Source organism: Procambarus clarkii, chromosome 36 (genome assembly GCF_040958095.1).
Source record: "Procambarus clarkii isolate CNS0578487 chromosome 36, FALCON_Pclarkii_2.0, whole genome shotgun sequence".
In the NCBI taxonomy this organism is placed as follows: Eukaryota; Metazoa; Arthropoda; class Malacostraca; order Decapoda; family Cambaridae; genus Procambarus; species Procambarus clarkii.
Window position 1 is genome coordinate 36,256,649 of NC_091185.1, and position 25,208 is coordinate 36,281,856.

A 25,208-nucleotide genomic window follows, 5' to 3' on the forward strand; every position below is an offset into this window, starting at 1 on the left:
CTCAAATTTGACATAAACAAGCTGTAGACTTAGCTCGACAAATGGTTGCTGGAGTTTAACACCAGTACGTGTAAGGTGATAGAGATGGGAACTGGTGACAGGAGACCAAAACGATATTACACGATGAAAGGGAAACTACCTCCCTGTAACGACCAGGTAAAATGACCTGATAGGGGACATGAAACTAAATCTGACTCCTGAGACTCATATAAATAGAATAACAAAAGCAGCATACATTACACTAGCAAAAGACAGAACATCGTTTAGGAACCTAAATACAGAAGCATTTAGGTTGCGGTGCGGCTCCTTCAGGAGACCAGTTTAGGAGTACATCGACCCATCGTGGAGCCCCATCTGAAGAAGCACATAAGAAAACTGGAAAAGGTGCAGAAGTTTGCAACAAGGCTTATACCCACCAAGATGTACTCACCTAGATGTGCTTACAGGGTCGAGCTTGGATCCTAGCCCCACCTTCCGAACGTTCTTAAATTATTAATGCAGTGATTTATTTCTCACGCTTCTATCGTGTTTACGTATAAAACTTTGAATCGGATTAACTTTATTGACTTGTACGTCTATCATGAAGCACTTATTGACAGCTTTGACTTTGACAGAGTTCTTTCTGATGTCTCTGTGACTCATTTGTGACTTGAGTTTCCGTTTATGAATAACTTGTTCTGCTGTTTCTATCTTTGAACAATGCTGCTTTGTCTACCTTGTAAATTTCCAATAGGTTATTTTATGTTATCATATCACCCCGTTCTCTCCTTTCCTCCAGTGTGTAAGGTCCAGTTCCCTCAGTCTTTCCTCATAATTTAAGCCCTTCATCTCAGGAACGAGTCTCTTTTAAAATCCTCCCTCAAAGGATACACTGAAAGAGGACTGAGGTTCTCCCTCCTTGTCCCAGAATTGCCAGGGATGAGCGATGAATAGAGACTGAAAAACTAAACCTGTCGACGCTCGAAGAGTAGAGAGAATGGGGGGACATGATAGAAACGTATAAAATATTTATGGGGATTGAGAGAGAGGCAATGAACACAATGAACACCAAAAGTACAAGAGAACATGGATGGGTTCTTGATACTTAGATAAGTCATAGAGACGTTAGAGATTTTTCTCACGGTATGAATAATGGGAAAATGAATGAACTGAACGAGCAGGATGTGTAAGCAAATCCATTTATACTTTTAAAAGTAGATATAATAAGGAATTATGTCAGGCATTAGACATGGGACGGACGTAAGAGCATAATACGAAAATGATTTAACATGTTCTGATGAGTCGGTTCCACGAGCATGTTCTGATGAGTCTGTTCCACGAGCATGTTCTGATGAGTCTGTTCCACGAGCATGTTCTGATTAGTCTATTCCAAGAGCATGCTTTGATGAGTCTGTTCCACGAGCATGTTCTGATGAGTCTGTTCCACGAACATGTTGTGATGAGTCTGTTCCAAGAGCATGTTTTGATGAGTCAGTTCCACGAGCATGTTCTGATGAGTCTGTTCCTCGAGCATTTTCTGATGAGTCTGTTCCACGAGCATGTTCTGATGAGTCTGTTCCACGAGCATGTTCTGATGAGTCTGTTCCACGAGCATGTTCTGATTAGTCTGTTCCACGAGCATGATCTGATGAGTCTGTTCCTCAAGCATGATCTGATGAGTCTGTTCCTCAAGCATGATCTGATGAGTCTGTTCCACGAGCATGATCTGATGAGTATGTTCCACGAGCATAATCTGATGAGTATGTTCCACGAGCATGATCTGATGAGTCTGTTCCACGAGCATGTTGTGATGAATCTGTTCCAAGAGCATGTTTTGATGAGTCTGTTCCACGAGCATGTTCTGATAAGTCTGTTCCTCGAGCATTTTCTGATGAGTTTGTTCCACGAGCATGTTCTGATGAGTCTGTTCCTCGAGCATGTTCTGATGAGTCTGTTCCACGAGCATGTTCTGATTAGTCTGTTCCACGAGCATGATCTGATGAGTCTGTTCCTCAAGCATGATCTGATGAGTCTGTTCCTCAAGCATGATCTGATGAGGCTGTTCCACGAGCATGATCTGATGAGTATGTTCCACGAGCATAATCTGATGAGCATGTTCCACGAGCATGATCTGATGAGTCTGTTCCACGAGCATGTTCAGATGAGTCTCTTCCACGAGCATGATCTGATGAGTCTGTTACACGAGCATGATCTGATGAGTCTGTTCCACGAGCATGAACTGAAGAGTCTGTTCCACGAGCATGATCTGATGAGTCTGTTCCACGAGCATGATCTGATGAGTCTGTTCCACGAGCATGATCTGATGAGTCTGTTCCTCAAGCATGATCTGATGAGGCTGTTCCACGAGCATGATCTGATGAGTATGTTCCACGAGCATAATCTGATGAGCATGTTCCACGAGCATGATCTGATGAGTCTGTTCCACGAGCATGTTCAGATGAGTCTCTTCCACGAGCATGATCTGATGAGTCTGTTACACGAGCATGATCTGATGAGTCTGTTCCACGAGCATGAACTGAAGAGTCTGTTCCACGAGCATGATCTGATGAGTCTGTTCCACGAGCATGATCTGATGAGTCTGTTCCACGAGCATGATCTGATGAGTCTGTTCCGCGAGCACGATCTGATGAGTCTGTTCCACGAGCATGATCTGATGAGTCTGTTCCACGAGCATGATCTGATGAGTATGTTCCACGAGCATGATCTGAAGAGTCTGTTCCACGAGCATGATCTGATGAGTCTGTTCCACGAACATGTTCTGATGAGTCTGTTCCACGAGCATGATCTGAAGAGTCTGTTCCACGAGCATGATCTGATGAGTCTGTTCCACGAGCATGATCTGATGAGTCTGTTCCACGAGCATGATCTGATGAGTCTCTTCCACGAGCATCATCTCCCTTTTACCAGGATATTCATACAACTTGTGTGTATAAGAGTTACGTGTAAAGTTTTATAAATAAATAATACGCCTGAATAAAATGCAATACAGACTTCTTTACGAATATTTGCCACGTAAACCAGAATGTTTTGCGCTCCCTTGAGTTTATCAAACACGTATTCTAAGTCTGAGCCAAAATATTCATGTCTCTGGAACACGACTTGCAAAAGTTCTCTGAGCCGTTTTAATAAGATATTAGTTCAAGATTAGCATATGTATATTGGACCAAATTACTCTTTCTTCTTGTCTGAGAGCTTGAGTATTACTCGAAATGATCCCGCAGCGTATGGCTTAAGATTATATTTTTGTTATTCACACACACATAAACTCACACACATTCTCACATGCACACTCACCCGCACACGCACTCGCACACCCAAACTTAATACCCAAATGAGCCACAGAGACATTAGAAAGAATTTTTTCAGTTTCAGAGTAGTTAGTAAATGGAATGCACTAGGAAGTGATGTGGTGGAGGCTGACTCCATACACAGTTTCAAATGTAGATATGATAGAGCCCAGTAGGCTCAGGAATCTGTACACCTGTTGATTGACAGTTGAGAGGCGGGACCAAAGAGACAAAGCTCCACCACCGAAAGCATAAATAGGTGAGAACACACTCACACACACACACACATCTGTGTTTCGTGGGTTCAGGTAGCTGAACGGACAGCGCAGGACTCGTAATTCTGTGGCCCGAGTTCAATTCCTGGACCAGGCACAAACAGATGGGGAAAGTTTCCTTCACCACTGATGCCCCTGTTACCTAGCAGTAAATAGGTACCTAGGAATTAGACAGCTGTTATGGAGCTGCTTCCTGGGTGTGTGTGTGGGAGAAAAAAAAACATTAGTTAGTTAGTTGTTAGTTACAGTTGATTGACAGTTGAGAGGCAGGCCAAAAGAGTTGAGCTCATCCCCTGCAAGAACAACTAGGTGAATACACACACACACACTCTGGGCTGTGTGTAGGAAGGGGGGGGGGGAGTTGTCTGGCTGAGTGGACAGCGCTCTAAATTCGTGGACCTAGGGACCAGGGTTCGATCCTGGCAGCCGGCGGAAAAACAAATGGGCAGAGTTTCCTTCGCCCCTGATGCCCCTGTTACCTAGCAGTAAATACGTACCTGGGAGTTAGACAGCTGCTACGGGCTGCTTCCTGGGTGAGTGTGTTGGAAAAAAAAGAATTAGTAGTTAGTAACAGTTGATTGACAGAACGGGCTGAAAGATCAGAGCTCAACCCCCACAAGAACAACTAGGTGAGTACAACTAGGTGAATACACACACTCAAACTCAGGACTCCGGACACACAACTTTCTCAAACCACAAGAAAGTGGAGAAAGAAAGTTCAAATAGCGGAATTGATAATAAGTGTTGAACACATTGTGGCATTGGGAAGTTGTGGAGAAGACCTCGCGGTGGCCGTGACCTCACTAACCTCAGTTTGTGACCGACCATGACCTCACACCGGCTGCCACCTTATCTGACGCACCGCGTGGAGAGAGACGCCTGGGTTTGTGTAGCAGGTCGTGCAAGGTATTTGGAGTGCCTGTTGGCTAGCTAAGGTTGTTTATTGCAAAGACGAAATCAGGAAGAGCCTTTAGGTCAAGCACCAGCAGGGAAGAGGAGGAAGATAGATTTGTAGACAAGCTAATATGGAAGTTTTTTGAGAGAAGGAACGTTAGGATAGAAGATCTAATCGAGGTCATTAAGAGTGAGATCTTTCAATAAATACAGGACGAGGTTAAGAGACAGAAATAAGAGCTAGGGGGTTATCTTGAGGTTATCTTGAGATGATTTCGGGGCTTTTAGTGTCCCCGCGGCCCGGTCCTCGACCAGGCCTCCACCCCCAGGAAGCAGCCCGTGACAGCTGACTAACACCCAGGTACCTATTTACTGCTAGGTAACAGGGGCAAAGGGTGAAAGAAACTTGGCCCATTTGTTTCGGCCTCGTGCGGGAATCGAACCCGCGCCGCAGAATTACGAGTCCTGCGCGCTATCCACCAGGCTACGAGGCCCCCTACACTATATTCTATATATAGGGGGGGCTATATTCAGGAAGAAATTAGGAGTAGGGAAGCATGGGAGAGTGAATGTGCTAGGCTTGCAAATGAATTTCGCAGAGCAAACAGCATGGCTAGGGGGATGAGCATCCCCCACTTATCCATTGGATAAGTGGGGGATGAATTAGTGAGTGTGAGAGAGGCGGGGTAGGGGGGGGGTATCCAGGGGAGTGGCTATCAGCATGAGAGTAAATCACTGAGAAGGTGGTCAATTATCCTCCAACGATTATTCGAATCAAGGGAAACATCAAGACATGAAAAGACAGAAATGGAAAAATTTTAATTACATGAGATTTTAAGATGTATTAGGACCGAGATGGCAGGAAACGAGGTGGAATTTGACCTTACAACTATAACAAGACTCGGCATGTTCTGGTTCAATTTTCTAATGAAGAGGCAGTGGATTACATAATGAAGAACTAACATTTACTCAGAGGCAGCAAAGCCCATTACAGTGTGTTTATTGAACGGTATATGACGAAAGATGAGCAAATAGCCTGCAAGACGAAATGGACTGCATGCCACCAAAACCCCTAGCCTCCTAAACTCCTTTCCATGTCACACCTCCACAACTCTGCCTTCCCATCCTCCCCCCTGCTTCAACCCGCAACATCTCCCCTGCTCCTTCCACACTTGCACTCAACTCAACCTGCTACATCACACCCTTAATGACCCTATCGGGCCTAGCCATACCCTCCCAAAACCCACTTTCCCCACCCCTTCTTCTCTACTAACCCTTGCAACTCTACTTCAGCCTCAAACCCCATTGCCTTCAATTCCATCTGCTCCATCCCAGCTCTCAATGTCCCTTCTTAAAGCACACCCCCCAAACCCCAACCAACCTTTACCCCTCCTCTGCACCCCATCTCCCGTATGACCTCCTCACCTTGTCACCCCCCCCATCTCTTCCCCCATCTCCCTCTTCCCCTCTTCTACTTCAAAACCCATACCTATCCCTGATTCTCCCTTGATTAATACAACCTCTCTTCCACTTTCAACACCCATGCCCCATTCCCCCATCAGCCCTGCACCCCACAATATCTTTCTCTCACCCCAACTTCTCAACCTCTATCTGACTCTCAGACTCACTCTACGTCTCAACTTCCGAATGCAATTCAGATCCTCCCTAATTTTCAGACCCATTATGCCCTTCCTACACCTAAATTCTCAGACCCCATTTGCCCCCCCAGACACCAGCCAGACGGCCCTCCCCCCACAGACCCCCAGAGAAAGGGTGAACACTGGTACCAGAGTTTCCAAGAAGAGCCTCAACGTTTGGAACACCAATGCTGATTGGGTATCCAATAAAGCAGAAAAGGTAAAGGAAAGAGTTAGTGAGGCAGACCCAGACATGATTGCAATAGTGGAAACTGAAATAAATGTCATGATATCGGATGCTATCTTTCCAGAGGGGAACCAGGTAATAAGAGAAGAAAGGACACAGAGACAGGGAGGGGGAGTGGCACTCCTAATAAAGAAGAAATGGAAGTTTGAAGTCCTGGAAAAATCAGGGTACCAATGAAAGCACAAGCTCCATACTTGGAACTCTGACAGCAGATAGGAAGAATATTGTGATCTTGGTAATCTACAATCCCCCCACCAAACAGTAAAAGGCCCAGGCAGGATTATGATGACAACAACAAGGCATGTATAGATGAACTGCAGAGGGCAGCAACAATAGCTCATAGAATGAGAGCGAAACTTCTGGTCATGGGGAACCTAAGTCACGCAGAGATCAATTAGGAAGCAAGGAATCCCCCATGGCGGGGAAGGAACGTGGGGAACAAAGTTAGTAGACGTTATATACAGGAATTTCCTTTCACAACATGTAAAGGTAAATACAGGGGAAAGAAGAGGGGAATACACCGAGCCTATTAGACTTAATTTTTACCCAGAACGAAGAAGATATCGAGAATTTGGAACAAGAAATACTGCTAGGAGTCAGTGACCATTGTGTCCTAGTCTTTGACTACATGATGGAACTCAAACTTGTGACTAAGGGACAAGAGGTCTGGGAAAGGAGAGTTAACTACAGGAAAGGGGAACATAGGAGGATAAGGGACTATCTGGTTGAAGTGCAGTGGGAAGGATAAATTAGAGGAAAACAGTCCAAGATATGATGAACCTTGTCATACGGAAATGCCAGGAGGCCGAAGAGAGATTTATACCAACAGTAAAGGAAAAAAGAAAGAGGGAATATAATAACCCATGATTTACTAGACAGTGTCAGGAAGCAAAAATGAAGATGTAGGAGGGATTGGAGGAAGTACGGAATACTAAGGACAGAGGACAACAGGATTAGGTGTAACAGAACTATGAACGATTACATTAATTAACATAAGAAGAGTATCGGAAAAAAATATGAAAATGATATTGCAATCAAAGCGAAAAAACAACCTAAATTATCTCCATAGCCATATAAGAAGAAAAACGTCGGCGAACAACCAAGTGACAAGACTAAGGAAAACAGAGGGGGCATATACAGAAAGTGACAAGGAAATTTGCGAGGCACTGAATGTCAGTTTCCATGGAGTGTTCACAACCGAGCCTGAGAAGCTCCCATTGTTTGAAGAGATTACACTAGATGAAAGACTAGAATCAAATATAGAGGTGACAGCAGAGGAGGTAATGAAACAGTTTACAAAACTGGATGCAGCTAAAACGGTTGGACCAGCCAAAGTATCACCGTGGACAATAAAAGAGGCAGCGCAGGCCCTCAGCGTTCCTCTGGTAATGATCTTTAATTAGTCACTTATGTCGGAAGAATTGCCCAGTTGTTGGAAGAAGGGAAATGTCGTATCGATTTTCAAGAAAGGAGATAGGGAGGAGGGCACTTGGTTTAACTACATACCTGAATCACTTACAAGCATCCCCTGTAAAATACTTGAAAGAATAATTAGGCTAAGACTTGTAGCACACCTGGAGGGCACTTGGTTTGTAAACAAACACCAACATGGGTTCTGGAGAAGGAAATCATGCCTAACAAACCTTTTGGAATTCTATGATAAAATAACAAGGATAAGTCAGGATATAGAAGGTTGGGCAGACTGCATATTTCTAGACTGCCAAAAGGCCTTTGATACAGTACTGCACATCAGACTGCTATACAAACTTGAGAGGCAGGTAGGAGTAAGCGGAAAGTCCCTAGCATGGGTAAGGAGCTTCCTATCAGGAAGGAGCCAGAGAGTAATGGTAAGGGTATAGTCGAGGTCGAGGGAGGGGGTAAACGTACCGTGCGCGCTCCGTTAAAATCGTGACATTAACAGGGATTCCTAGGACTACTGCCGTGGATTACTGATTACAGACATAACAAAGTGCATAGTGACCCGCTGGAAAATTGAAAATAGTCATTAACAATAGAACTTTGTGTTAAATAGAGAATAAACGGGAGACCGCGTGTGAGCCAGTGAACGAGGCTTTGTGTACATGCGTGTATTAGGAAAAAAAAAATAGTGAACGGTGATTCGTGGAACAGTGATGTGGAACGGGTATAAAAACAACATATAAGTTGGAAGCGAATATTATAAATATAGAATACTAGAAATATAGAATAGTGGCAAGAGGCGGCATCAGTGGTTATAAATCGGGTAACTGGAAACTGGTGACATCAACCTGGGCCACAAGAGGTCACCTGTACTGACCGGGGGACCAGCCTCGCTACCCTACGCTAAGTACCTGCCATAAAGTTTGAACAAAATAACATACATAATATTACAAATATACGGTATACATATAATATTATAAATATTAAACATATAAATATATATACATATATATTGTTACAAATATACAATATACATATAATATTATAAATATATAGATATATACAACAAAACAAGGCAATATGGGAGTAAATAAACAAATTTGTGGCCACTGTAACAACTTCTTAAAGACGAAGGTAACGGGAATTGAATGTTATATCTTTAAGACTAGATTCCATTCGGCATGTACAGGAGTGAGTAACACTACGGCACTGAGAGCTGGCCACTTGCTCTGGGTGTGTAAAAATGACCTGCCAGCTTGGAATATCCTAAAAAAACTTCTAGATAACATGACGCATGAACGGAAAACACCGTTCCTTGAAAGCCTACCAGCCATCCAGAAGGAGTGGGAAAGGAACAACAACAATTGTAATATACCAGGGGCGGAGGATATAGTCAGGGATGAAACTGAAGCTGAAACTCAGGAAGTTGTAAACTCTGACTCAATAGGCCCGGATGTAGATGACAGTAAACTAGAAAGTGTAACAAACAGCACTGACAGCTCGATAGGTACAGACACTACGACGGTTCCCGATAGAGCAATTCAGAACAGAAGGACAGACTTATGCAAATTTTATGCAAAGGGCATATGCAGACATAGATATGCTGGTAATAAGAAAGGATTAGAATGCAGTTACCAACATCCCAAAAAATGTTTAAATATGCTTAGGAAAGGTGAGTGTCGATTTGGATCAATATGTAGGTTTTTCCATCCTGACATGTGCCAAACCTCACTGGAGGACAGAAAATGCTATGACCTCAGCTGCCCACACTTTTACGTGAAAGGCACGGAACGCTACATAAAGAGTGGCAAGCAGGATAATGAATTTGGAGGAAACTCTATAAATTTTTTATATCAGACCGGCAGAGAATTCAAAAGAAGCAGCATGGAGAGTGTATGGAACTGGATGCCAGATCCACTTGCATTCCAGAATTACAGATACAATTACCCACCGAAAGGGAACTACAACTACGACAGACAACTGCCCTACAACAATCAGTACTGGTCAGAACAAGCTCATTATGTCCACGAATAATGGACTTGCCGAAAAAGTCTCCCATTCAAACTATCACTAATAGAGTAACCTCATTCATCTTTGCCAACATACAAGGACTGAAAACAAGAACAAACAAGAAAGTACAGTTCATAAATGGCCTCCTCACGGAGTCAAATGCAGTATTTGGAGCTTTCACAGAAACCCATGCAGGGGAATTGTTGGACAGTGAGGTCTGGATTCCAGGATATAACCTATACAGGTGCGATAGGAAAATTAGGTCACATGGAGGAGTGGGTCTGTATATTAGGGAATACCTTGTATGCTCGGAGCTCCTAAACGTTACAAATGAGGTGGTAGAGGTACTGGGATTAAAAAGAGAGAAAATAAATTTAGTGATTATACCAATATACAAACCGCCAGATGCAACGGCTGAGGAATTCACAGAACAGATAAGCAAAATAGAGAATAGCCTTGATAATTTGGAGAACCCGATACCTGATATTATCTTCCTAGGTGACTTCAACTTGCCTAGTCTCAGGTGGAAAATAGCAAACAATAATATTATACCAGGAAATCTATCAGGACCTAACCAACCACAGATTAGAGAACTACTTAGATTCTGTGAAAAATTTTCACTCAATCAGCAGATATCGGAGCCAACGAGAAATGAAAATATTCTAGATCTGGTCTTTACGAACATTGAAGACATTATCAGAGACATTACGATATCAGATACCACATATTCAGATCACAAGCTCATTGAAGTGCAAACGACCATCAATACTCAGAATAGACCTAAAACGTTGATAAAGCGAGAGGGGCTATTAAGTAAATTCAATTTTAATAATAAAAGGATAGACTGGGAGATAATAAACAGGGAACTTACAAACATTCCATGGGGAACTGTTATAAGTAATACAAGTCCTACAGAAGGAATAGAAAAACTGACTTCAGAAGCGTATCAAGTCTGTCTGAAACATGTTCCTTTGAGGAAAGCCAGAAAGAGATCTAACATAGAAAGAGAACGCAGACGACACTATAAACGCAGGAAAAAAATAACGGAACTGCTTATGCAGACACGAATTTCCCGTCAAGGAAGGAATAATTTAAATAGGGAGATTGAAGAAATCGAGCGGAAATTGAAACACTCATATGAAACTGAAGAAAGGCAGTTAGAACAGAAAGCCATTCAGGAAATAAAGAAAAATCCAAAATATTTCTTCTCATATGCGAAATCAAAAGCAAAAACCACTGCCAGTATTGGACCTATTCGTACAAGTGAAGGTTCATACACGGAGGATGACAAAGAAATTAGTGAAATCTTAAAAAAGCAGTATGAGGACATGTTTAGCACTTCAATAAACAACATGAAGGTGGAAGATCCAGACAATTTCTTTATGCGGGATATTCAAACCCCTGTAAATATAACTGATATAAACACGAGCGCACTAAATTTTGAAAAAGAAATTGAAAACATGCCCATGCACTCGGCCCCAGGTCCAGACTCATGGAATTCAATATTTATAAAGAAATGCAAAGTGTCGGTAGCACAGGCACTCAGTATAGTGTGGAGGAAGAGCTTGGACACGGGGGAGATACCAGATGCACTTAAAGTAGCAGACATAGCCCCTCTACACAAGGGAGGGAGCAAAGCATTGGCAAAAAATTATAGACCAGTTGCACTAACATCGCACATCATAAAAGTATTTGAGAGAGTGATTAGGAGTCAGGTCACCAATTTCATGGAGACCAATGACCTTCACAACCCAGGCCAACATGGATTTAGAGCGGGAAGATCGTGCCTCTCACAGCTACTTGAGCACTACGACAAAGTCACTGAGGCATTAGAAGAGAAACAGAATGCTGATGTGATATACACGGACTTCGCAAAGGCTTTCGATAAATGTGACCATGGCGTGATAGCACACAAAATGAAATCAATGGGAATAACCGGTAAAGTAGGACGCTGGATACTCAGTTTTCTGTCAAACAGGACTCAGCGAGTAACTGTCAACCATATAAAATCTAGTCCAAGTGCAGTGAAAAGCTCTGTACCTCAGGGTACAATCCTTGCACCGCTGCTTTTCCTTATTCTCATATCAGATATAGACAAAAATACAAGTCACAGCTTCGTATCATCCTTTGCAGATGACACAAAAATCAGTATGAAAATTACCTCGGCTGAGGACATTGAAAAACTTCAAGCTGATATTAATAAAGTTTTCGACTGGGCATCAGAAAATAACATGATGTTTAACAGTGATAAATTCCAGGTACTCAGGTGCGGTAAAAATGAGGACCTTAAACATAATACAGAGTACAAAACACAATCAAATGTACCCATGGTAGGAAAACAGCATGTAAAGGATTTGGGAATAATAATGTCTGATGACCTAACGTTTAAGGAGCATAACCAAGCAAATATTGCGACAGCCAGAAAAATGATAGGATGGATTACGAGAACTTTCAAATCCAGGGATCCCATCACAATGGTTGTACTCTTCAAGTCACTTGTGTTGTCCCGTCTTGAGTACTGTTCAGTACTCACTTCCCCCTTCAGAGCAGGAGAGATTGCTGAAAGAGAGGGAATACAGAGAACATATACGGCACGCATAGATGCAATAAAGCACCTAAATTATTGGGATCGTCTCAAAGCCCTCCAAATGTGCTCACTAGAAAGAAGGCGAGAGAGATATCAAATAATATACACCTGGAAGATACTGGAGGGCCAAGTACCAAATCTACACAGTAAAATAACAACGTACTGGAGTAAACGTTATGGGAGAAAATGTAGAATAGAACCAGTGAAGAGCAGAGGTGCCATACGCACAATCAGAGAACACTGTATAAACATCAGAGGTCCGCGGTTGTTCAACGTCCTCCCAGCAAGCATAAGAAATATTGCCGGAACAACCGTGGACATTTTCAAGAGGAAACTAGATTTATTCCTCCCAGGAGTGCCGGACCAACCGGGCTGTGGTGGGTATGTGGGCCTGCGGGCCGCTCCAAGCAACAGCCTGGTGGACCAAACTCTCACAAGTCAAGCCTGGCCTCAGGCCGGGCTTGGGGAGTAGAAGAACTCCCAGAACCCCATCAACCAGGTATCAACCAGGAAAGGGTCATGAAGTTAGACTGGCGAACAGCAACGAGTGGAGTACCTGAAGTATCGGTGTTGGGCCCTATTCTATTTATAATTTACGTAAATGACATGTTTACAAGAGTAAAATCCTACATGTCGATGTTCGCAGATGACGCAAAATTAATGAGAAGAGCTGTGACAGATGAGGATTGTAGGATCCTCCAAGAGGACCTGAACAGGTGGCAGAGATGGTCAGAGAAATGACTACTGGAGTTCAACACGAACAAATGTACAGTTATGGAAATGGTATCAGGTGATAGGAGACCAAAGGGACAAAAGACAATGAAGGGAATCTGCCTACCTGTGACGGCGCAAGAAAGAGACATGGGAGTGGACGTAACACCTAATCTAACTCCTGAGGGACACTATATATAATAACGGCAGCAGCGTATTCTACACTGGCAAAAGTTAGAACATCATTCAGAAACCTAAGTGAGGAGGCTTTTAGGGGCTTTACACTTCCTTCGTGAGACCAGTCTTAGAGTATGCCGTCCATCGTGGAGTCTCCATCTGAAGAAACACTTAAGGAAACTAGAAAAGGTTCAGTAGTTTGCGACGTGGCTCGTCCCAGAGTTACGAGGGATGGGATATGAAAAGCTTCTGAAGGAACTGAACTTGACACTAGAAAAAAAGAAGGGAGAGGAGAAAATGATAGGAACACATAAAATACTGAAGGGAATTGACAGAGTGGAAATAGATGAAATCTTCACACGTAGTATTAACAGAACGAGGGAACATGGGTGGAAGCTGGAAACTCAGATGAATCCCAGAGATGTAATGAAGTTTTCTTTTAGCGTGAGAGTAATGGAAAAATGGAATGCACTGAAGGAGAAGGTTGTGGAAGCAAATGCTATTCATAATTTTAAAACTAGGTATGATCGGGAAATAGGACCGGAGTCATGGCTGTACACAGCCGATGGGCCGAAAGTCGGGATCCAAGAGTCATTGCTCGATCCCGCAGGCACCAATAGGTGAGTACACACACGTAAATGCAAGAGCAACACCAACAAAGAAACGATGGAGTGCAAGAGCAAAGGAATGTCAGCATAATAAATGAGCAGCTAGAACCCCAGGTAGATGGGATCGGGTCCCAGACCTGAGAATAATCATAAAACCACAATATCTCCAAGTACTTCCCCAGACCAAACAAACTAGAAATAAAACATCCATCGCCATCCATACTTCCTCCAACAAAACCCTTGGAACTCCATCACTACTCTCTACCACCTCCTCCATCCAGCCCCACAAGTCCCACTCATTTACATCTTTCATTCTGACTCGATGCCTCACAGACATTCGCTACCCTGCTGTCTTACCCTTCCCGAGTTCATTCTGAATCTAACCTGAACCCAATACCAAGACTGGAAAGTAACTATTCAGAGGATTGGACAATAAAAAGGACCCAGAAAATCTGGTACACCAATGCTGATGAATTGTCAAAAAAGTAGATGAACTTAAGGAAAGTACTGCGGACACAGACGCTGATGTAGTAGCTTTAGAAGTTATCAAACTAACTGGTATTACTAGCAGAGTGATATTCCCAAGAGGTTAACAGATAATGAGAAGTGAAACACTTCACAGTGAAGGAGGAGATGCAGTACTTGATAAATCAAAAGATAATATTTTTCAGTATTATAGCTTCACATTTCAAGTTCCTGGCACTGCTGGTAAAACGAAAATGGATCTTTGAAAGTGTTTTCTTTAGTGGAGGTAAACAATCGATGGAATAATTTCGTTTGATGGTCAGAAAGTGATTTCAGTTGTAATCTATAACCCTCCAGAGAACCGGGGGTTATAGATTATAGCCGATTGATATAGATTGAAGACCGAGGCAAGAATGCAAAATTACTAACAGAGCATCCTTGAATATTTTCCAAGGAGTGGCAGAGAATGCCCATAGACTGGGAGCAATGCTCATCGTTATGGGAGACTTCAAACATGGTAGAATCGACTGGGAAACAATGGGCACAAGAGACGTGGCCGAAAGAAAGAAATGGGCCAGGTTTCTTTCATCTGATGGCTCTGTTTACAAATAATAAATCCTCACACACCAGTAGTAAGTAAGGAAGCATCTGCTGGAACTGGGCGTGACGAAGTCTATTTGTCCAGATAGAATCTTACCATGGATACTAAAAGGAGGAGCAGAAGCACTATACATACCAGTCTCCATCTTGTATAATATATCTCAGGTAACAGGGGAACTACCAAAAAGTTCGAAGACGACTAACAATATACAAAAAGGAAGGGAGATTTGATGCACTGAACTACAGCGTCCCTAACGTGCATACCAAGCAAGGTGATGAAGAAGATTGATAGAAATAAACTGGAAGAACATCTGGAGAGAAAGAACTATGTAAGACATCGCCAGGTTCATGGATGGTAAATCTTGTCTCACCAGTTTAATAGAATTTAATAACAAGGCACAAATAAAAATTAGACAAGAGAAGATTGGGCAGACTGTGTACTTTTTAATTTCCGGAAAGCCTTTCACACAGTTCCCCAGTAGCAGACTTGGCATACGTTGAAGATGTAAGTAGGAGTGACCGGGGAGATGCGCCAGAGAAAATGGGAGTAACTAAGCAACATAAAACAGCGCATCACTGTGAGGAGTGAAGTCTCAGAAGGGCGGGATGTCATTACTGGAGTTCTAAAGGATTCGGTTCTTGGACCCTTCTTCATCATTCTCATATATGTCAACGATCTTCCAAAGGGAATAGGCTCGTTCCTTTCAATGTTTACTAATGTGAAAATTGTGAGGAGGATTAATAGGATAGAGGGAGGACAGGGGGAAGATGAGTGGAGAGGGAGTGGAAGAAGAGGTATGGGGTGGGAAGAAGGAGAAGGAGAGGGAGAAGGAGGACAGAGGAGAAGAAGATGGAAGAGAGCCTTGGAAGGGAAAGAGTGGGGAGAAAAACACAAACCTCAAACTTCATTACACTTCTTAATGTGTAGTGCCTCGCAGATATCAAGCCGCCTGTTATCGCTGTATCTATCGATGATTTCCGTGTTTTAAGTTAAGACTTCTCTGTTGATGGTCTGGTTGTGGGAAAAGATTATATGTACAGGGCTCCATTAAGGAACATATAATCTCTTCCCACAACCAGACCATCACCAGAGAAGTCTTAACAAAAAACACGGAAAGCATCGATAGATACAGCGATAGCAGGCGGCTTGATATCTGCGAGGCACTGCACGTTAAGAAGTCGATACCAGCAATCAACAGCCAATTAATGAACAACTATATTCTACCCACTTCAAGACTCCGCACCAATATAGAAGCATCAAGAAATATGGGCCAATAGGCCCTTTGCAGTTACTTCCATTCTTCCCTTTAACTTACAAAATATTATACCCATTGTTTTGTGTTCTGTCTAGAGTTGAAAGTTTGTTTTCACCTCATCCAGAACTGTTGTAACATATCACCTCACCCAAATGCAGGTATAAAATCGAAGCTGTTTAAACTGTTAAGTTGTAGTTGTGTGTGTGTAAACTAAAGTCTTTGAAAATGTAACAAGTTATTACGAATCACATTCAAGTGTCGCGTCAGAGACTAGAAATAAAAATGAATTTTGGAGAATTGATTTTTAAGTTACCATCAACAGTGAAAAGAAATATAAGAAATATTGAGAAAATTCGTGTTAGAATTATTAATCTTACTTTTTCGGTCATATTTAATAATTATATATATATATATATATATATATATATATATATATATATATATATATATATATATATATATATATATATATATATATTATTAAATATGACCGAAAAAGTAAGATTAATAATTCTAACACGAATTTTCTCAATCTTTCGTACATTATGCTTCACTGTTGGAGGTAAATCAAAAATCACTTCTCCAAAATTCATTTTTATTTCTAGTCTGACGCGACACGGGCGCGTTTCGTAAAACTTATTACATTTTCAAAGACTTCACAAATACACAACTGATTAGAACTTGCGTTTCCCTGATTTTATATCTACATTTGAGTGAGGTGGGAAGGGTGATGTGGCATTACATTTGAGTGAGGTGGGAAGGATGATGTGGCATTAACACAAGACAGAACACTAGAGGATATTAATAGGGTATTAAAAGTATCAACACAAGACAGAACAGAAACAATGGGTATTGAATAGAAGTGTTTGTAGAAAGCCTATTGGTCCATATTTCTTGATGCTTCTATATTGGAGCGGAGTCTTGAGGTGGGTAGAATATAGTTGTGCAATAATTGGCTGTTGATTGCTGGTGTTGACTTCTTGATGTGTAGTGCCTCGCAAACGTCAAGCCGCCTGCTATCGCTGTATCTATCGATGATTTCTGTGTTGTTTACTAGGATTTCTCTGGCGATGGTTTGGTTATGGGAAGAGATTATATGTTCCTTAATGGAGCCCTGTTGTTTATGCATCGTTAAACGCCTAGAAAGAGATGTTGTTGTCTTGCCTATATACTGGGTTTTTTGGAGCTTACAGTCCCCAAGTGGGCATTTGAAGGCATATATGCCTTCAAATATATATATATATATATATATATATATATATATATATATATATATATATATATATATATATATATATATATATATATATATATATATATATATATTAGTATATTTGGGTAGCAGTCTTTCCTGTAGACATATATTATTAAATATGACCGAAAAAGTAAGATTAATAGTTCTAACACGAATTTTATCGATCTTTCTTACGTTTCTTTTCACTGTTGATGGTAATTCAAAGATCAATTCTCCAAAATTTATTTTTATTTCTAGTCTGACGCGACACTTGAGCGCGTTTCGTAAAACTTATTACATTTTCAAAGACTTTAGTTTACACAAACACACACAACTTTAACTGAATAGAGCTTAAACATCTTTCGAGTTTTTATACCTACATTTGGGTGAAGTGACATGTTACAATAGTTTTGGATGAGGTGAAAATAAACTTTTAACACAAGACAGAACACGAAACAATGAAATACAAACAGGTATTAAAAGTAGGTAACTGCAGAAGGCCTATTTTTATTGGCCCATATTTCTTGATGCTTCTATATTGGATGTAATACAGGGGATATTAATGGAGTATTTAAGGTATCAGCACACGACAGAAAAATGTATTCTTTGCTTTCCTTATTCAGAGCAGACCTTTAGCGAAACATATGAAAGGCTGTATTAGTATGACAAGAAGTAAAAATTTCCAGTTAAATACATGAACTCAAAACAAAAAAGTGCCTCGCAGACGTCGAGCCGCCTGCTATCGCTGTATCTATCGATGATTTCTGTGTTGTTTGCTAAGATTTCTCTGTTGATTGTTTGGTTGTGGGAAGAGGCTATATGTTCCTTAATGGAGCCCTGTTGCTTATGCATCGTTAAACGCCTGGAAAGAGATGTTGTTGTCTTGCCTACATGCTGAGTTTCATGAGGATTACAATCCCAAAGAGGGCATTTAAATCATAGACGACGTTGGTCTCTTTTAAAAGTTCTGCTTTGTGTCTGTAGAGTTTCAAATGAGTAGGCTGGCCGTTTTATAGCAAATTGTCAGTTGTATCTTCTGATTTTTGTCTGTAGGGATAACGTTTCTACTGACAATATATTTCAGGACCCTTTCCTCCGTTTTATGAGCTGTGGAAAAGAAGTTCCTGTAAAATAGTCTAATAGGGGGTATAGGTGTTGTGTTAGTTGTCTCTTCAGAGGTTGCATGGCATTTCACTTTCCTTCTTATGATGTCTTCCACGAAACCATTGGAGAAGCCGTTGTTGACTAGGACCTGCCTTACCCTACAGAGTTCTTCGTCGACTTGCTTCCATTCTGAGCTGTGGCTGAGGGCACGGTCGACATAAGCGTTAACAACACTCCTCTTGTACCTGTCCGGGCAGTCACTGTTGGCATTCAGGCACATTTATATGTTTGTTTCCTTAGTGTAGACTGCAGTGTGGAAAACTCCGCTCCTTTCCATAACTGTTACATCTAGAAAGGGCAGCTTCCCATCCTTCTCCATCTCGTAAGTGAAACGCAACACAGAATTCTGCTCAAGTTCCTCCTTCAGCTCTTGCAGATGTCTGACATCAGGTACATGTGTAAAAATGTCGTCAACATACCTACAGTATATGGCCGGTTTCAAGTTCATGTCGACTAAGACTTTTTGCTCGATGGTACCCATGTAGAAGTTTGCAAACAGGACACCTAGGGGAGAACCCATGGCGACCCCATCTACTTGCTTATACATGTGTCCATCCGGGCTCAAGAAGGGTGCCTCTTTAGTACAAGCTTGGAATAGTTTCCTTACACTGTTTTCTGGTATGTCAAGAGGAGTACAGGCCGGATCACGGTACACTCTGTCGGCTATCATCCCAATTGTTTCATCCACAGGTACGTTGGTAAACAGAGATTCTACGTCCAACGAGGCTCTTATCCCTGTGGCCCGTGTTCCCCGCAGCAAGTCAACAAATTCCTTTGGAGACTTCAGGCTGAAGGCGCAAGGGACATAAGAAGTCAGCAAGCCGTTGAGTTGTTTCGCCAGTCTGTACGTGGGTGTGGGTATCTGGCTGATGATTAGCCGAAGTGAGTTTCCAGGCTTGTGTGTCTTGACATTTCCATACGCATATCCAGGTTTATTTATTGGGAATATAAACCTTGACTTGACTTATTGACCTTCTTGACATACTTGACTTACTTGACCTTCTTGACATACTTGACCTACTTGACATTCTTGCAAACCTTTGAACCTTTTCCAGTTTAGTCTTATCCTTGACTAGATATGGACTCCTTGCTGGGGCTGCATACTCATTGGATTGGCCTGACATATGCGGTATACAAAGTTCTGAATGATACTTTACACAAGTTTCTGAATGCCGTTCGTATGTTGGCCAGCCTGCAATATGCTGCTGATGTTATCCTCTTGATATGAGCTGCAGGAGACAGGTCTGGCATGATATCAACTTCCAAGTCTTTTTCTTTCTCTGACTCCTGAAGAATTTCCTCTCCCAGATGATACCTTGTATCTGGCCTCCTGCTCCCTACACCTATCTTCATTACATTACATTTGGTTGGGTTAAACTCTAACAACCATTTGTTCGACCATTCCTTCAGCTTGTCTAGGTCTTCTAGAAGCCTCAAACAGTCCTCTTCTGTCTTAATCCTTCTCATAATTTTGGCATCATCCGCAAACATTGTGAGAAATGAATCTATACCCTCCGGGAGATCATTTACATATATCAGAAACAAGATAGGACCAAGTACAGAGCCCTGTGGGACTCCACTGTTGACTTCACGCCAATCGGAGGTCTCACCCCTCACCGTAACTCTCTGCTTCCTATTGCTTAGGTAAACCCTTATCCACTGAAGCACCTTACCAGCTACACCTGCATGTCTCTCCAGCTTATGTACCAGCCTCTTATGTGGTACTGTGTCAAAGGCTTTCCGACAATCCAAGAAAATGCAGTCCGCCCAGCCCTCTCTTTCTTGCTTAATCTTTGTCACCTGGTCGTAGAATTCTATTAAGCCAGTCAGGCAAGATTTACCCTCCCTGAACCCATGTTGGCAATTTGTCATGAAGTACCTTCTCTCCAGATGTGATACCAGGTTTTTTCTCACGATCTTCTCCATCACCTTGGATAGTATACAAGTCAAGGACACTGGCCTGTAGTTCAGTGCCTCTAACCTGTCACTCTTTTTGTATATTGGGACCACATTCGCCGTCTTCCATATTTCTGGTAGGTCTCCCGTCTCCAGTGACCTACTATACACTATGGAGAGTGGAAAGCAAAGTGCCTCTGCACACTCTTTCAGTACCCATGGTGAGATCCCGTCTGGACCAACAGCCTTTCTAACATCCAGATGAAGCAGGTGTCTCTCGTGATTTTGAGCCCTTCCAAGGCCGCCTGGTTTACCTCCCTTTTTCCTAGCACAGTGACCTCACCTGGTTCTATTGTGAAGACCTCCTGGAACCTCTTGTTGATTTCTTCACACACCTCTTTGTCATTCTCTGTATACCTGTCCTCGCCTGTTCTAAGTTTCATTATCTGTTCTTTCACTGTTTTTTTCCTCCTGACATAACTGTGGAGTAGCTTTGGTTCGGTCTTGGCTTTGTTCGCTATATCATTTTCCTAACTTTTCTCTGCTTTTCTTCTCACCCTGACATACTCATTCCTGGTTCCCTAGTATCTTTCTCTGCTTTCTTGTGTTCTGTTATTCCGGAAGTTCCTCCACGCCCTTTTGTTCAGTTTCTTTGCTTCCATACATGCTCTATTATACCATGGATTCTTCTTTTACTTCTCGGATTTTTCCTTTTGGGCCGGGATGTATCTGCTTACTACCTCCTGACACTTTTGGGTGACATAGTCCATCATACCCTGTACAGACGTATCTCTGAGGTCTGTGTCCCAAGGTATTTCCCTTACGAAGCTTCTCATCTCCTAATAATTTCCCTTTCGGTATGCCAGCCTTTTGCTTCCTAGTTCTTTTTTTGGGGAGATAATTCCTAACTTTACCAGGTACTCAAAGTTCAATACACTGTGATCACTCATTTCCAAGGGTGCTTCCATCTTGACTTCCCTTATATCCCACTCATTTAGGGTAAATATCAAATCAAGCATTGCTTGTTCATCTTCTCCTCTCATTCTTGTTGGTTCCTTGATGTGCTGGCTTAGAAAGTTTCTTGTTGCCACGTCCAGCAGCTTAGCTCTCCATATTTCTGATCCTCCATGCGGGTCTCTGTTCTCCCAATCTATCTTCTCATGGTTAAAGTCGTCCATAATTAGTAGTCCAGATGCATTCCTGCTAGCAACAGAAGCTGCTCTCTCAATTATGTTAATGGTGGCCATGTTGTTTCTATCATATTCCTGTCTGGGTCTTCTGTCATTTGGTGGTGGATTATATTTGACTACGACTATAATTTTTTGCTCTCCAGTTGTTATTGTACCTGTTATGTAGTCACTGAAACCTTCACATCCCTGAACAACCATCTCCTCAAAATCCCAGTCTTTTCTTACCAGCAAGGCTACACCACCACCACCTTTTCCTTCTCTCTCTTTCCTCATAACATAATAGTCCTGTGGGAACACTGCATTTGTTATGGTTTTCATTAGCTTTGTTTCTGTGAGAGCTATTATGTCTGGGTTTTCCTCTAGTACCCATTCTCCAAGTTCATTTGCTTTATTTGTAATTCCATGTATGTTAGTGTACATTCCCTTGAGGCTCACTTTCTTCTGTCCCTTGTCAAATCTCCTCCTTGGTGAGTGTTCTGCTGTTGGGGAAAGATATTCCATGGGTTTGAGGATTTGTGAGGTGGATAACAGAGTTGCAGAGGATACTGGGATGAGGGGTGGGGGTCAAGTGAAGGGGGAGGGTATGGGGTGAAAAATGAGGGAGGAAAGGGGGGGGGGGGGGAGGGGGGACTCGGCAGGAGGAGGGGAGGGGTAGAAGGGTGGGGATTGGGTGTGGGGGGGAGGGAGATTTGGCTGGGTATTTGAGTGGGGGCAGGGAGGGTTTGGGGTAGGGGTGTTTTCTATGCAGAGGAGGGTGGTGCCCAGCAAACACAAATCATCTACACAACGTTCGCCTATCTCTTCCCATAGGTGTGGGAATGATTTGCATTGAGAATGGTGCAGGAGAGCCTTTGAGAAACTTTTACTCAAAAAATCCAAACACAAAGGTTTAATTATAAATTGTTTTTCTACAATTATTTTCTTCCAAATGTAAAACAAATAGTTTTTACATGTTTAAATATAAAATTTATGGTGTTTTTTTGTAAAATTCATTAATAAATTGTGAATGATATATATTGGCTGAGTGAAACCTTTAAAATCCATTTAGTTATAATATGAACAGAAAAAAGTAGTTTTCCAAATTTTCTAAAAATCGCTCTTTTTAACACAATTTGACTCCTTATGCATTCCACTAAACACTAATATCATGTTTAAATATATAATTTATGTATTATTCCCTAAGATAATTTATATAAATTATAAAAGTTGCTGGAAAGTGGTGAGAAAGAATCTGAAAACGTTTTGTTGTCTTATATTGGCGTGTTCTTATTAACTAGAGTGAGTAAGAGTGAGCGAGAGTGGGTAAGAGTGAGTAAGAGTGACTGAAGGTGAGTGAGAGTGCCAGAGAGTGTGTAAGTGTGAGTAAGAGTGAGTATAAGTAAGAGTGACTGAGAGTGAGTAAGAGTGACAGAGTGAGTAAGAGTGAGAGTAAGGGTGACAGAATGAGTAAGAGTGAGAGTAAAGTGATTGAGAGTAAGGGTGAGTATGAGAGTAAAAGTGATTGAGAGTTAGAGTGAGAGTAAGAGTGATTGAGAGTTAGTGAGAGTAAGAGTGATTGAGAGTAAGAGTGATTGAGAGTAAGAGTGATTGAGAGTAAGAGTGATTGAGAGTAAGAGTGATTGGGAGTAAGAGTGATTGAGAGTAAGAGTGATTGGGAGTAAGAGTGATTGGGAGTAGGAGTTAGAGTGAGAGTAGGAGTAAGAATGAGAATAAGAGTGATTGAGAGTAAGAGTGAGTAAGAGTAAGAATGAGAGTAAGAGTGATTGAGAGTAAGAGTGATTGAGAGTAAGAGTGATTGAGAGTAAGAGTGATTGGGAGTAAGAGTGATTGGGAGTAAGAGTGAGAGTAAGAGTAAGAATGCGAATAAGAGTGATTGAGAGTAAGAGTGATTGGGAGTAAGAGTAAGAATGAGAGTAGGAGTGATTGAGAGTAGGAGTGATTGGGAGTAGGAGTGATTGGGAGTAAGAGTGATTGAGAGTAAGAGTAATTGAGAGTAAGAGTATGAGAGTAAGAGTGAGAGAGTGAGTATGAATGGGTAAGGGTGACTGAGAATGAGTAAGAGTGACAGAGTAAGAATGACAGAGTAAGAGTGATAGAGAGTAAGAGTGACAGAGAGTAAGAGTGACAGAGAGTAAGAGTGACAGAGTAAGAGTGACAGAGAGTAAGAGTGACAGAGAGTAAGAGTGGCAGAGAGTAAGAGTGACAGAGAGTAAGAGTGACAGAGAGTAAGAGTGACAGAGAGTAAGAGTGACAGAGTAAGAGTGAGTATGAGAGTGAGTAAGGATGACTGAGCGAAAGAGTGAGTAATAGTGCGTAAGAGTGAGTTAGAGTGAGAGTAAGAGTGATTGAGAGTTAGTGAGAGTAAGAGTGATTGAGAGTAAGAGTGATTGAGAGTAAAAGTGATTGAGAGTAAGAGTGATTGAGAGTAAGAGTGATTGGGAGTAAGAGTGATTGAGAGTAAGAGTGATTGGGAGAAAGAGTGATTGGGAGTAGGAGTAAGAATGAGAATAAGAGTGATTGAGAGTAAGAGTGAGTAAGAGAAAGAATGAGAGTAAGAGTGATTGAGAGTAAGAGTGATTGAGAGTAAGAGTGATTGTGAGTAAGAGTGATTGGGAGTAGGAGTAAGAATGAGAATAAGAGTGATTGAGAGTAAGAGTGAGTAAGAGTAAGAATGAGAGTAAGAGTGATTGAGAGTAAGAGTGATTGAGAGTAAGAGTGATTGAGAGTAAGAGTGATTGGGAGTAAGAGTAAGAGTGAGAGTAAGAGTAAGAATGAGAATAAGAGTGATTGAGAGTAAGAGTGATTGGGAGTAAGAGTAAGAGTAAGAATGAGAGTAGGAGTGATTGAGAGTAGGAGTGATTGGGAGTAGGAGTGATTGGGAGTAAGAGTGATTGAGAGTAAGAGTAATTGAGAGTAAGAGTATGAGAGTAAGAGTGAGAGAGTGAGTATCAATGGGTAAGGGTGACTGAGAGTGAGTAAGAATGACAGAGTAAGAGTGACAGAGAGTAAGAGTGACAGAGTAAGAGTGACAGAGAGTAAGAGTGACAGAGAGTAAGAGTGACAGAGAGTAAGAGTGACAGAGAGTAAGAGTGACAGAGAGTAAGAGTGACAGAGAGTAAGAGTGACAGAGAGTAAGAGTGACAGAGAGTAAGAGTGACAGAGAGTAAGAGTGACAGAGTAAGAGTGACAGAGAGTAAGAGTGACAGAGAGTAAGAGTGACAGAGAGTAAGAGTGACAGAGTAAGAGTGACAGAGAGTAAGAGTGACAGAGTAAGAGTGACAGAGTGTAAGAGTGACAGAGAGTAAGAGTGACAGAGTAAGAGTGACAGAGAGTAAGAGTGACAGAGAGTAAGAGTGACAGAGAGTAAGAGTGACAGAGAGTAAGAGTGACAGAGTAAGAGAGTGAGAGCGATTATGAGAGAGTTAAGAGTGTGAGGTGTGAGAGGGTAGCAGGCCAGGGAGGCAGGATGTGTTGTCACAGGCGAGGCCTAGGCCTCGTGATCTCTAATGTTGGTTTTTATATATATGTTGGATTTTTTGTCCTGTTTCAAA

The 25,208-nt window shown here is 41.9% G+C and overlaps 1 protein-coding gene across 1 annotated transcript; it reads right to left on the minus strand.

The window, feature by feature from the left end:
* Nucleotides 1-1,363: 1,363 nt before the first annotated feature.
* On the minus strand, nt 1,364-2,053 carry LOC123751892 (G-box-binding factor-like). Its single transcript, XM_045733971.1, has one exon. The coding sequence runs from the start codon at nt 2,051-2,053 to the stop codon at nt 1,364-1,366; it is 690 nt and encodes a 229-aa protein (XP_045589927.1).
* Nucleotides 2,054-25,208: the final 23,155 nt, after the last annotated feature.